This window comes from Ammodytes marinus, assembly GCF_949987685.1.
Source record: "Ammodytes marinus genome assembly, chromosome: 8".
Lineage (NCBI taxonomy): Eukaryota > Metazoa > Chordata > Actinopteri > Uranoscopiformes > Ammodytidae > Ammodytes > Ammodytes marinus.
Genome location: NC_137212.1, coordinates 25,353,201 through 25,366,371, shown reverse-complemented (window position 1 = coordinate 25,366,371; position 13,171 = coordinate 25,353,201). Strand labels below are relative to the sequence as shown.

General features: G+C 44.1%; 1 protein-coding gene across 2 annotated transcripts; it reads right to left on the bottom strand.

Annotated features, from left to right (window-relative positions):
• Nucleotides 1–543: 543 nt before the first annotated feature.
• On the bottom strand, nucleotides 544–12,856 carry pfas (phosphoribosylformylglycinamidine synthase). 2 transcript variants are annotated; one of them, XM_080033267.1, is made up of 28 exons: nucleotides 12,764–12,856; nucleotides 11,640–11,762; nucleotides 11,400–11,535; nucleotides 10,568–10,673; nucleotides 10,259–10,457; nucleotides 8,685–8,790; nucleotides 8,437–8,577; nucleotides 8,194–8,318; nucleotides 7,946–8,074; nucleotides 7,715–7,852; nucleotides 7,130–7,258; nucleotides 6,948–7,021; nucleotides 6,714–6,870; nucleotides 6,559–6,620; nucleotides 6,303–6,464; nucleotides 5,591–5,827; nucleotides 5,202–5,432; nucleotides 4,898–5,078; nucleotides 4,705–4,788; nucleotides 4,362–4,517; nucleotides 3,620–3,739; nucleotides 3,367–3,512; nucleotides 3,070–3,277; nucleotides 2,724–2,815; nucleotides 1,856–1,970; nucleotides 1,619–1,768; nucleotides 1,291–1,431; nucleotides 544–1,095 (listed from the first exon to the last, which is right to left on the bottom strand). In XM_080033267.1, exons 2-28 carry the CDS (start codon nucleotides 11,758–11,760, stop codon nucleotides 785–787), a joined length of 3,957 nt encoding a protein of 1,318 aa, XP_079889393.1. In that variant the 5' UTR covers nucleotides 11,761–11,762; nucleotides 12,764–12,856; the 3' UTR covers nucleotides 544–784. The 2 variants fall into 2 exon arrangements, with proteins under 2 accessions (XP_079889393.1, XP_079889392.1); XM_080033266.1 differs by having other exon boundaries at nucleotides 545–1,095; nucleotides 12,699–12,837.
• Between the last annotated feature and the right edge of the window lie 315 nt (nucleotides 12,857–13,171).

The following is a 13,171-nucleotide window of genomic DNA, read 5'->3' as shown; positions in this document are numbered from 1 at the left end:
CTGCTGGGGAGCGTCTGCACAAGCTGTTTGACACAGACTTTTATTGGATTTCTTTCTCCTCTCTGTAGCTAGTTGGATTAGTGGATACAAAAGGTATTGACAACACACCACATGCAACGGTCCACTTGTTAGAGAGCGTCTGAACCTCTTACTGTGGACTACACTTGAGGTCTGTGTGTCATGTGTTTACAAAGCCTATATAAATAATTACATATACAATATATAATATAAAACCATTGCTGATTCAGCTGTGGTGACAAATCCTTATATTCTTCTTTGTTTTGATTATAAACCACAATTTTCTTTAGCATCCGGCCAGTGTCATTTTGCTCCCCTAACTAAGCAAGCTAACGAAAAAGCCATTGTGCCACTACTATAATATTGACATCTATGTAAATACTTTTTATTGTGTGAATGTTTTTAAAAGTGTAAAATAAAGAATATTTATTATTTTATGTGGCAATTCGTTATATGACAACTCCACGTGTTTCTCTCGTTTCAGTAATTCATTTATTCAGCAGACTGAAGATGTCAGTAGACTTGATTTAGACAGAACAGTAGATACCTTAAGAATGTAAACAAAGTCATTTAGGATTGACGATAGTCTCAGACTCAGTACAGTATTATAGAAGGCATCAGTAACATTGTAAAAAGACAAAGGACAAGTAGCTCAGCAATAAAAGGGTGTATTACAAGATTTAGAAATGTAACAGGTCAGTTGACAAAAAACTGTATACAGACGATACTAATACTGTGACAGCATCAGAAACATAAGCAGAGCATGTCACTCTGTGCTGCTGCACCAGGCAGCTGCGTTTCTGAACATGCGTAGCCAGGGTGAAGGTGTGAGGGAAGCTCTGAGCTCCCTGGGGGCCCAGGGCCACTGCCAGCCCAGGGTGCAGCGCTCGGGGTGGGGCATCATGGCCAGGTGTCTGCCGTCTCTGGAGGACAGCCCTGCTATGCCCTGTGGGGAGCCGTTAGGGTTCAGAGGGTACTCTTCAGTAGGATGGCCCTGGTAGTCAAGGTAACGGACGGGGGCCAGACCACCAGAAATTATCCGGTTCTGGGCCTGGGAGTTACGGAACTGCATCAGACCTGCAAAGGGAAAATCCATGTTAAACACAGCTGGCCATAACAGAACATGTTGACCTGTGACCTATGAGTCAGCAGATTGAGTTCAAAGGCTTCACTCCTGTTGCTGGTAAAACTCAGAACAGAGGAATAGAAGAACCAATTCTGCCAAACTTTGGTAACAAGATAAGGACTACGTAATGATAGATTGTGAAATACCTTCTCCATGAGCCACCCAGACTCCTAGAGCTGAGCCTGCCATGCCTCTGAGCCAGATGGACGGAGACTCCTGGATCCCAACGCTGACAAAACGAGACTCAAACCTGCCGGACTTATTATGGCTCAGCGCCACTTCAGTCTCTGGGGGAAAATAGGAATGAATAGAAAAATAATTTTCAACCCAGTAACCAATGCAAACACTCTTCTCTGCTTTGACACTGTTCATTTCTTCACATATCGCAGTTATATTTCCTCTAATCACTGCTGCGGTATTGATATTTGCTATTATTACTATTAAAGGCTACATTTCTGTGCCTTTTGGTCTTACCGGCTCCATCCTGGCCTTCTCCCACCCAGCCCAGCAGGGCCAGCAGCTGGCAGCCGTTACACACACCCAGACTCAGTGTGTCGTCCCGCCGCCGGAAGCGATCAAACTCAGCCTTGGCCTTGGGGTTATAAGCAACAGTGGCGGCCCAACCTATTATGGAGGATGAATGGTGTTAAATCATTTGGTTTACCAGAGCGATCTATTAATGTGTGTGTTTACGTCGGGGTGTTTACTTGCCTTTAGCTGATCCCAGGACATCTGCGTAGCTGAATCCACCAACAAACACGACCGCTTTGAAAGACTCCAGAGTTAAGCTGCCAGAGCACAGGTCCTGCATGGTGACATCCCACACCTACACACAAACATAAAGAGTCAGGCACAGCAGCTATACAGCTTAGGTCAACATCCAGACGGGTGACAAATCAAAGTGACTGTGAAGGCCATAACATATGATTCACATCATGTTCATCCTAATCTGAGCATTCAGTAGGCCTTCGTGTCCTATGAATGAATCACCCTGCGTTAATAAGTTAATTTGGACAGCCCTTATTAACATCCTTTCTCGAAACCACACCCATCAGGATAGAAATGTTTCATCATAGAATAAAGGTGATCACTTTGTCCTACTTTGCATTCAATTTTCAAGTGGACCTGGACCATGTTAGAAAATGCCCTCCCCCCCCCCCCCCCCCCCCCACCCACCACACAGGAAAACTAAGCGCCAGATCCCCTCTTGGTGTACGTCAGACATGCACTCGCCCACTTGTGGAGTATATGGTAAAGGATGACTCATATGATCATATCACTTTTTCCCACATTCTCACATATCACACCATCCCACAGGCATCATGCCAGTTGACTGAAGCTCCTGCGTCAACAATTAACCCTCTTTCAAAGGCTGTTTCCTTTATCCTTATCAAATTTGAATCAATTGGGTCTGCATTTTCATACCTGCCCTGAGCATGATGGGATGTCAACTGCTTAATTGTGTCACATGTAGTAGTCCTGAGTGGAAGGTTCCACATTCATTATGTTTCTCCATTTATTCAGGTCTTTGGTCTCATTCGTCACCGTCTGTTTATCCAGTTAATAAAAGGCTAGTTACCTCAAAGCCCGCCATATGCAGAGACACAGACATCTCTCGGTCTCCGTTGCTGCCCTCTTCTCTGACCACAGCGACACGAGGCTTCCCCGCAGCTGAAACAATAACACACATCAGAAAGATTCACATATAAATATAAAAGACCTGATGGATATAACTACTCAAAAAGGTTCTTTTTCTAATTCATTTCAAACTAAAACTTTGGACCAATTTTAACTGGTCATTATTGCATCATCTTATAGACAAAATGATTGGTGTAGTTATCAGACAACTTGAAGGATTACTTGATAATGAAAATAGACAGTGGTTGCAGCACTTTGTAAATGGTATTGATCCTGTCTGGCCTTACTGAGCTGGCTGATGCTGGGCATTTCAGCGGGGTCAAAGGTGAGTTTGAAGTAGGGCTGTGTCCCCTTGGCTAGCCCTTCCTCTTCCTGTTTGACACAGATCTCGTTGGCCTGGAGGCGTTCCAGCTGGAAACTGGTGTCCTCCCACAATGCTCTGAGTTTAGGCAGCGACTCTTTCAGTACCTCTTGTCCATCCACACAAACACTGACCTAAAAAAACAAGTAAAGAGAAAATAAAAATAGAAAACCCTGCTTGTCACAGATGGGATGAAAAAGGCACGTTATGGTGGACGTCTCACCATAGCCTCTGGTCCGAAGGCACAGGTTCTGCCGACACGATGGCACTGCACGCCCACATGGCTGTATCTCTGACACACCGTCTCCACATCCAGCTGTGAAACCTCCAGAACCAAACCAAGCTCCTCGCTGAACAACAGCTCGATGACTGCAGACAGAGAACACGGCATGACTAGCACTACAGCGACACAGTTTGAGTTCTGTTTGAGTTAACTAGTGGGAAACCAAACCCAAGAGATGATTAAGCTCCCTAACCTTCAGTTCCATGTGATGACAGCTCTACATCAATCCCACGGTTTCCCGCAAACGCCATCTCCAACAAGCAGGAAATGAGGCCTCCATCACTGATGTCATGCCCTGCACTCAGCAGGCGATCTGAAAAAATTCAATGAAATTATAATTATTATTTTTTAGATATTTTGGGCATTTTTATGCTTTATTGATAGTGTAGAGACAGAGTTGAAATGGGGCAGAGAGGGGAGTGACATGCAGAGAACGACCGCGGGCTGGAATCGAACTCGGGTCCGCTGCTGGCCGAGGCCCATGGGGGGGAAGCCCTACCAACTGAGCTAAGGGCGCCCCCTTGAAATGAAATTATAATTATCTCCAGTTGGGGTCTCTTCTCATACATCTTCCAGTTTGTAATGACACTTAACTCAAGGTCTACGTCTATTTTTTCTAAATTGAATTGTCACAAATTTTGTGACAAGAAATAAAACCTTACATAAAGTTTCTGTGCTATTTCAATTTCATCTCATCATTGATCAGTAGTTGATCAAACATAAGAGAAAAGATGAGAGCCATCAGGTTCTGCTGCTTTAAATCAGCTGGAGATACACAGCAAAACCACTAGGGGGCAGTGTGTCCCAGTACAAAGCTGTAGCCTTACAATGAGAAAATACAAATAAAGCTTAAGAAAAGTTTGAGTCCCAGTAGACCATGCCAAACTTTTCTTCTCTGTGGCAGGAAGTTATTGTGCCGGCGAGTGCAAGTTGACCTTGTATGAGTGACTGTGTGGTGTTGAAGCAGGCAGCCAGTAGTTCAGGCTGGTCCAGGTCAGGGGAGCAGTCCCCCAGCTGGCTGTAGCACTGAGCCAGAGCTGAGCCTCCCAGGCGATGACGACCTGGACTCACAGGAACCCACAGCAAGACGCCTGTAGACAGAAGACCAAGGGCCAAAGACAGGCGTATGTGTGTGAGACATGAAGAGGTGTGTAGTGTGGCTGAGAAGAGAATATTTCAAATATTTCTGCCACTATAAACTCAGAAACTATGGGCGAAAAATGACAATCAGACATATGCTCCAAACTGATCGAGAGATGTTTGTGTATGTGTGAATACCTTTGCCATCTGGATCCTCGAGATCGGGCGTAACAGTGGCTGTGATGTCAGGACAAACAGCATATGTTGAAATAACCAGAGCACCTGAGGCAGAAGCAGCGGGGACACAAGGTTGATTACAACACAAAACAGACTTGTACTAAAAGAATAATAAACCAAACTAAGTGACTATACAGACACACAGTGACAGTACCTGGAGCTTTGACTGTCTCTTTCCCCACTCTAGCAGCCATACTGAGGGAGTCCTTGCCTCCATCGATGGCCACTCCCAGCTGCCCCATGACATCACACATGGCTTTGCAGGCCTCCCAAAGAGACGCTCCCTCGCCGGGCAGCTTGGCAGCCCACATCCAGTTACCACTACACTTCACATCCTGAAACACACAACCACCAGATTCACCATTATTCCTGGATACTCATTTTAAAAGAAAAAATCTATCCGTCATGTGTTTTAATTCAAATGTGTGATTTTTCCTCTCCCTCCATCGTCTGCTCACCTTCAGAGCTGTGACTCTGGCAAACACCAAATTAGTCAGAGCCTCTCCGACTGCCATGCGAGCCCCAGCTGCGGGACAGAGCAGGCCTTTAATAGGCTGCTCCCCGATGGCAGTAGCTGCTCCCTCTAGGCTGAACGGCGACAGAGCAACAACAGCCACGTCGGCCAATGGGGTGTGGAGAGGGCCGACGCATTGTTGCTGGGCAACCAACCCAGTCACAGACCGGTCCACCTGAGAGGGAGGGAGGGGGGGAGGGAGGGAGGGAGGGAGGGAGAGAGGGGGGAGGGAGGAAGGGAGGGAGAGGGTGAAAACGTTGGAGAGACACAAAGCGTCTGGCAATTTCTACTTCTAAAGATAGAGATGATGTAAGACAGTGACGCAGCACACACCTTGTTGGTCAGGTAGCGTTTGGAGGCGACAGCAGGCAACCGTAAAACTCTGTCCAGAGCTTCTCTGACTGTCAGCCCAGCAGGAAGAGCCAGAGGCTGAAGGCTGGGGGCCACACGCTCCATCTTAAATGTCTTCTGTGGCATCTTCCCCAGAACCCACTCCAGCTGCAGGTCTACAGGACAGCGCCCTCCCTCTGTCTGATCACCACTGCCTCTCTCACCGTCCACCAGAACAATCTGGGAGAGATAATAGATTTAAATGAACACAATGATGCAGATCTTACACCTATTTTAGTTTGATACTTGAGGCTGTTTAGCGACATGACACAGCCAACAACATCTGAACACTTAAAGGTCACATATGAAGCTCATTTTCAACTTCAAACTTGTAATTATGTTGTCAACTAGAAACTGTTTTCCTGGTGGAGAGTCCAAAAAAAAACACTTTATATTTCTCAGTGCCATTGCTGAAACTCCTCATTTCAGCCTCTGTCTAAAACACTCCGTTTTAGAGTCTGTCTCTTTAAGCCCGAAGTGGAGAAAAAGAATGAGTTTTTTTTTCTCTCATATTGTTGGGAGTCTGTAGAAACACCTGGGAGGCATATAATGTTGAAAAAAAAAAAAAAAAAAGTGCATTTTGCATAATAGATTTAAAATGATTTATTAGTAGTGTGGATGTGCATTTATAGACTTGACCCGGGCTTAAACCTGCCTTTCCGTCTCCAGTGATGTTCCCCACAAAATCAACGGGACACTTCTCCCTCTGACACACCCTCTCCAGGAAGGACCTGTCGGAGGGTCGCAGCAGCAGAGCATTGCTCTCCTGATACTCTGCCCCCCACAGCTCCAGCACACTCAGGGTGGGGTCACCTTTCTATCGGACAGAAAAGAGTAAAAACAAATTTAGAAATGGCAGATTGTGTGTTTGTGGATCTATGCGTTTGGAGCCGTGTTCATGTGCTAAATACCTTGAATCTATTGCAGTAGATGACGGCTCCTGCTGGCTCACTGAGCTCCTTCAGCACATTACCTGAAGAGGATAATGATTCAATGTGTCAACCTTTGTCTCATCATTTAGAAATGTACATAAATCCTGATGGAAAAAAAAGGCCTCGTTTGGTACCGTTTCCTCCCGCCCCCTGATCATGTATACTGCAGATTGGATTCCCAGTGCTTCTTTCCAGACACGCCCTGAGAGCACGATTCATCTTCTGCTCCATCTCAGCATCTCCCCTCTGCACTGCACCCAGGTCCCTGGCGCTGGAGTTGTCTCCCTGGACCTGCGAGCCAAAACACATTTTAATGCATTAGGTGAGGTCACCGCTAGTCTGAGTGTGATGTATTGTAGCCACCGTACTTCCACAGAGGAGGCTGCTCCCCCTCCCACGCCGATTCTGTACACCGGCCCTCCAATCTTCACCACTTCCATTCCTGAGAGACACAAACAGGAGAGGAGGTAAAGGGACACAGCAGAGGTCAATGTAAATATAGCCACTGCAGTAATAGAAACACATTTTAAAAACTGAGTTAAAACACTACCTGGCTCTGCCTCCTCTTTCTTTACATGTGTAGCTTCAATAGACCCCAGACCACCGCTGAACATGATTGGCTTTATCCACTCTCGCCGCTCTCCATTAGCCAGCCGCATGCCGAAAGAACGAGCGAAACCTTGAGGAAGAAATGAGAACCAACTTTACACACACACACACACACACAATTCAATTTCAATCAATCAAGCTGTGGACTGACAGAAATGTAATTAAATCAAATGCTGACTGATCCATTTTTAAGGTATTTTTAAGATCCAATTAAGGTAATTTATCAAGTAGAAACACCAGCAAACATTTTCGATTTAGATTCACACATACCAACATTAGTCGGCTATTTATGTTGTAAACATAATCAGAGTAAAAGACAGACTGGAAAACAGGTTTTGGTTGTATCAAAGAAACATTTGACTCTATTCATACAATTATGTACAGCATAATTAATGTATGTTAAAAAAATTAAGTGAACTGATTAATAAATATATAATCCTTATTTTAAACAATAATGGGCTTATAAATTGATAAGGAATCAACTGTTAGAGTAAATCCAGGCATGTTTCAATAGGTTAATCCCTACCTGACAGGACAGGTTCTCCAAACTTGTTGCCGTAGTCTGACGCTCCATTACTGGCCTCAATAGCCACCTGCAGCGGAGGGGCAAAGCTGGACGGATACTCCCAGCCCTCTCCCTCAGACTCCCAAGGCAGATCATAACCTAGAGGGACGGACAGAGACAAAGAACACTTCATTGATTTAGGAACTATTAAACATTTCAAGTGAAGAAAGTGAACCCTACTGTTTAGCAGACCTGGAATGTGCAGGTTGCCGAAGCAGTATCCTGCAGTGCCTGCGATGACGTGGCCTCCCTGTCCGGCGCTCTGGACGTCTCTGATACGACCTCCTGTCCCCGTGGTGGCTCCGCTGAATGGCGCTACACCTACAGGGCAGAGGGGATTGAGGATGGTTATTGTTGGAGTCGGGGAAAACGAAATAGATAAAGAAAGAAAGCCATTAGGACAATTAAGTGACCAAACAGGATGTCTTGTGTGTCCTGACCTGTGGGGAAGTTGTGTGTCTCTGCAGTGAAGATGACGTGTCGCAGTGAGTTCCGGGTCTCGTACTGGCTGGCTGCAGATGGATCTTTAGGGTAAACACACTCCAGCTCTATCCCTTGGATACCACTGGACACACACATATTCCACATTGAGTCAGTGTGAACAGAACAGAACAGAACACAACGACACACACACACACACACACACACACACACACACACACACACACACACACAATTCTTACCTGCTGTTGTCACAGAACTTGATGACGTTGTTGGGGTTGCTATGCTGCTGTGTGTCCATTATAAGACTGAACAGAGTCTCCTTCTGCTCCTGCCCATCGATCTCCATTTGCCCTCTGAAGAACCAGTGACGACTGTGCTCACTGGGACACCGGGTTAGAGAAACATTAGTGACTGAAAAAGCAACAGAGTAGGGCTACACACACACAAAAGCAGTCCTGCTGATCTACTTATTGCAGACAAAGCCCACCTGTTGGACTGGGCCAGGTCAAAACACTCCACACTGGTGGGGTTCCTCTTATTCCTTTGGAACAGTGCTGTGTAGTAGTCCAGATCCCAGGAGTCAAAGGCCAGACCTGTATTCAGAACAACACACATTATGAGATTTAGCTAACAAAAAGCAACCCACCACCAAAAGAGGAAAGGATATTTCATCTGCAGGTGCATTTGGTTTGTTTTGTTTGATCCGTTCATTTTAAAAAAGCACTTCAGACTCAAACCCACAAAGCGTTTTGATAAAACTTGTTGGGATGCAAAATGACTCAATCAACAAATACAGGCAAAACACAGTAAGCACTGTAGCTCTTTAAGTATCATACTGCAAACACTCTGCATGCTCCAACAGAACAGCATGCAGAAACTATTGGTAAACAGTTACATTTCGTAATTTCAACTTTACAAAGGCTAAATTATAATCGATTATTATTTAAGAACACACATTTATACTAAAGGATTATGACATGCCTAACAATGTGTCTCTCTTCTATCAAACCCCACGTTTAATTTAGCTGGGGAAGCAACATAGTAAAACCATCCATAGCGAAAGGTAAGCTGCTCAAGAAATCTCAGATCAACCTCTTTTTCATTATCTATAAATGCCAAAACAAAGTATGTACTGAAATGACTCAGCTATTTCAGCAGCTTGAGAATATAAATAAAGCTTGGCAGGCATGAGTAAGCAGAGGATGAACGTTAGCATACATGTTCTGTCACAGAGGGCAGCAGCAGTTAGAAACCTGTTCATATCAGCCAGTGAAATGTGTTGTATGTTTTCGTGCATGAGGGTTAGAGCTGAAACAATTTGTCTATTAATCAATAAGTCGATACATAATTATTATTATTTGTTTTACAAATGCCAATTTCCAAAAAGTAGTTGTCATTGTGAGGATTTTCTGCATTTCATCATATTATGTCGTCGTAAACATTTACGTGACCGTTCTCCCATCAAAACAAGCAGATTATATTTTTAAGACATCACACTTTAGGCTTAAGAAATATTGTAATGTTATCGATATTTGTCAGATTCATTCATCGTCAAAATAAAGTGAGTAAAACGGTTACATTTTAGCTTTATAGTTGCACCCCTGGACCCAGTCATGTCATTCAAAACAAAGCAGCAAAGTCCGCTTTTTATTTATTTATTTAACTTGTTGCCTCTGTTGTGAAAAAATAAGTTATGTGGACACATACAATCTGATATCAGCTTTAAAAAAAAATCACTCGGCATGGGCCTTTTTTCTCCTTAATTGGTTTAAATTGCCTGCGCATGACATTAACCACAGACGCACACTTAACACACACATGCACCGCACGTGTAAGATAATCAGCAGCATCAGTGCCGTCTTGTGACCTTAAACAAGGAATAAGGTCGTGCATCATGTGACATTACTACCTCCACGAGCAGACTCAGTGTACTCACAGATAGCTGCAAGACTAAAGAGAGGCATGAAGAAAGAGAAAAGAGAGGGAGGGTTAGGGAACGTGAAGAACGATATAGTTCTTCAGTTTAAGAAACCAGATTAAAAACATGGGAGAGAGTCTTACCCAGATCATCGTTAACAGTCTCCAGGGCCGCGCGTCCCTTCCCCAGGATGTCCACCTCAAACACCGGCTGTGGTTTGACGACCACGCTGAAGGAGGTTATGGGACGTTCATAGATGCATTCTGTCATACTGTCATACAGACACTCAACCAGCTTCTGCATATCTCCATTCAGCTCTGTGATGTTCTCTCCATTCTTTGGCTGGAGGGGTGACGGACAAGATGTGATTATAAAAAACCCAAACATGAATCAGTGTTATATGAACAAATTTGTCTTATAATGTGTGTGTGCGTGTGTGTGTGTGCGCAAACCTTGATTAGAAACCTGCGAGACAGCTCTACCCGTGTGACGTTTGCGAGGCCGGCACTCTGGCAGATGGACACGGCGTTGGTGGACCAGGCCGTGGAGAAGTTCAACCTGAAGAGCAAAACGGGAATAAACGGAATGGATTGGAACAGGAGATAAAACACAGCACTAACATCATTCAGTTTAAAACACATGAACAAAACCAACTTTTTGTAAAGGATATTTGGATGAGGATAGGTGATTTTAAGTGGGAAATTTGTTATACTGAGTGTATTGGAAAGGGTGATTATAGAGTGATGGGTTGTATATGAATAAGAGATACTGTATAGTGTATGAAGGTTATGTCTTTTTTTCCCCTCTCTTTTTTTTGGCTTTGTTTGCTGCTGCTTATTATCAATATTAATAAAATTTAAAAATATATAAGAAATTGAAGAAGAGAACTTATAAACATTGGCTTCCTCCTGCTCCTTTTCGGAGGCATACGATTCATTGATTTATAAATATTGTTTATGACAATATGATTGCTTTGTCACACTCGCTTTTTTTGTTATGACCAAAATTTAAAAAAATAAGTGAATGAATATATTAAAAAACTGGTTTACGGAATATTCTTCTGCCTTGTTGACCTGCAGCTGTAGGGACCTGATTTCTTTCTACAAACATATCTATTGCCCTTTGACCCGGATTGGACCATTTTCTTTGTTCACACTGAAACCGGCATTCACTACATGAAAGTCTTTGTGTGTACAGTTCACTTTATGAACTTTAAAATGTGCTAAATGTAATGTAGAACATAAAGCACAGACGTTCATCAGACTGCGTTGGGTGCAGTTGTACCTTGGTCCAATCTCCACCAGTTTCTCCCCGCTGCCCTCTGTGAGGTTTGGCTTCTCAGAAAGTGGCTCGACCTGCAGCACAGGACGGAACAGCCAGAGGAGAACCTCCTTCTGCTGGGCACTGAGACTCTCACAGCCTGCAGCAAGGAAACACATAGCAACAAAGGCACCACAACTTACTCTATTCACCAACCTCTGCATCTTCAATTATTAGTAATCCTTAGCTGGTTGACACACTCACCTATCAGCTCTACATTGTAGCACAGCTCAGTGGTGATTGACAGCTGGGGGTGGAGCTTGGCGGCCCTCTGGAAGGCTCGCCCATTCACCACTTCATTGCTGTAAAACCTCACGACAGCCATGGCTAACAGAGAGAGACGGTGAGGAACAAATCCAATTGAGACTAGAGGCTGAGACACTTCCATTAAACAAAATCAATCAATCAATACGCAAATGTCAAGATGATGAATTGTAGGCATTACCATCTATGGAGGACATTGATTTATAAAAGTGCATACTGTAAAGAGTAAAGACTGAGGTCAATAATGGGGATCAATAATAAGCAAGGACCCTCACATCTCGACCCTGCAGCTGAACTCTAGACAAATCAATAATCGAATAGCAGGCCCCAGTGACACAGGTCTGAAGCTATACACAGGACACCCCTCAGATCTCACACCATGCCATGATGTCATTACACAAAGTACACATGGGTTTATAAACTTTGGACTGGGGTTAAAAAGAATCTCCATATACAGAAAGTGTTATCACTGACTAAATCATGTAGCAATGACTTACCAAACTACTGCCTATGTGTTATTGTTTTGGTTAGACATCATGGTTTGAGTGTTTTCCTTCCTATTCTACACTTCTTGTAATAGGAAAACCATCACAAGGCCCATTGCCACACACAGCCTCCCGACCGACAACAGGCTGGCTGATTATGTGCATGTTGCAGCAGGTCACACACTGCACGCAGGTCAGGAGATTTCTGTTAGTCCTCAACCATATGCAGACATCTCCACACAAGCACGCACGAATTTACGTACGCGTGCACACACACACACACAACATGCAGAACACAGATAACTTACAGAACAGACACACACACACACACACATACATAGAACATACAGAACAAACACACACACAACAGAGCATGATCCAAAAAGTTTCATTCGTGTTAAAAAGTTGCGCCGTTTCCCGAGCTTTGTCTCTTCTTGCTAACTGTGTGGAAGCTAAATGTCTGGAAGTTACCAGAGTTAGCAGAAAGCTAGTAAGTTAAGTTAGCTTCGCTTACGTGTAGCAGCTTCAGCCGTGGAGCGTGTAGTCTTTGTTTAGATGAGTAGCTGAGACGGTGCTCACCTCTGGAGTCCTGGAGGAAGTTTGGTTGAGGTCTGCACGCTGACAGGATGGACCCATGGACCACTGCACCAATGCACCCACGTGGGACGAGGAGTCGCTGGTACGAACAATATGCGCATGCGCTACTGCTACTCGCTTGAGCTGACTGAATAAGATCTTCTCTGTAACTTTTAGAAATACTTTGAATTATTACAGTATGTAGTCTGACTGGGACGCAGCTTGTTTAACCATGTTGATACTATGTACAGACTTATTAAATATATATATATATATTGTTTTGGTGTTAAAAGGATGAGGCGGCTCGCTCACCCACTAATGATGAGGCCTACCAGTGACAGTCCTGATAATACCTATGAGGAAATCTCAGATGTATTAAACAAGCATTTACTCCAGGTTTACAATGTTTAA